The sequence below is a fragment of the Petaurus breviceps genome, unplaced genomic scaffold (genome assembly GCF_028583685.1).
Source record: "Petaurus breviceps papuanus isolate PSGF00001 unplaced genomic scaffold, PetGlider_PUasm1.0 37, whole genome shotgun sequence".
Taxonomy (NCBI): Eukaryota; Metazoa; Chordata; class Mammalia; order Diprotodontia; family Petauridae; genus Petaurus; species Petaurus breviceps.
Genome location: NW_027186296.1, coordinates 93625979 through 93626808, shown reverse-complemented (window position 1 = coordinate 93626808; position 830 = coordinate 93625979). Strand labels below are relative to the sequence as shown.

Sequence of the window (830 nt, the reverse complement as noted above, 5' to 3'; positions counted from 1 at the left end):
CACACACACACACACACACACACACACACACACACACACACACACACTTCCGGCTAATTTTCCATTCCCTTTGAACGGATACACAGTAACTCCCCTCCAGCTTTCTCTTCTCTGGCCCAGCCCTTCCCATTCACAATCTGAAGAGCCAGAGAACGCAGCACTCTAGATGCGCCCTTCAGGGGTGCAATCTCTTCCGCGCAGCCGCTTTGGCCAACCCCCGCCAGAGCGAGACTAACAGCTGGGCAGGATGCCAGCCCTAGTGCATACCAGGTGCCCATAGACGTCGGGCGGCTGGAGGTAAAAAGTGGAGTTCAGCAGGTCTTCCAGCTGTCGGGGCACATCATTCATTCGATAGTACTCCATGGCCCGCTGCTTCAGTTTGTACAGCTCATGGGCGGCATTATTTCGGCCACTGCTTCCATCCCCCATAGTCGCAATTGGCCAGAACCACAGCTGGAGCAAGCCCCAGACTCGTGAGCGTCCTCAGCGTTGCTAGGCAACACGACAATGGACCGAGCTCGTACCTCGCGAGAGCTCTTTTGGTTCGTCAGGCTCTTGGTTCTTTCTGGCCTCTCACCTTTTCTCACCCCTCTCCTATCTTTCTGTATTCTCTATGTCTCCTCTGTCTTTCACTCTCCTCTTCCCTCCCCTCCCACTTTTCCTCTCTCCCCATCTCTTCTCCCCCTTTCTCCCCCCTTTCTTCTCACTTCTCTCTCCCTTCTTCCTCTCCCCTTCACCCTTCCTTTCTCTCCCCCTCCTCTCTCTCTCTCTGTCTCTCTCTCTGTCTCTCTCTGTCTCTCTCTCTCTCTCTCTCTCTCTCTCTCTCTCTC

The 830-nt window shown here is 54.7% G+C and overlaps 1 protein-coding gene across 1 annotated transcript in view; it reads right to left on the bottom strand.

Annotated features, from left to right (window-relative positions):
- Positions 1–429, bottom strand: part of ENO4 (enolase 4) — a 37445-nt gene extending 37016 nt beyond the window's left edge. The window contains exon 1 of the mRNA XM_069099042.1: positions 268–429. Within this exon, the coding sequence (XP_068955143.1) occupies positions 268–429 (162 nt within the window). The remainder of the gene's footprint in view (positions 1–267) is intronic.
- Positions 430–830: the final 401 nt, after the last annotated feature.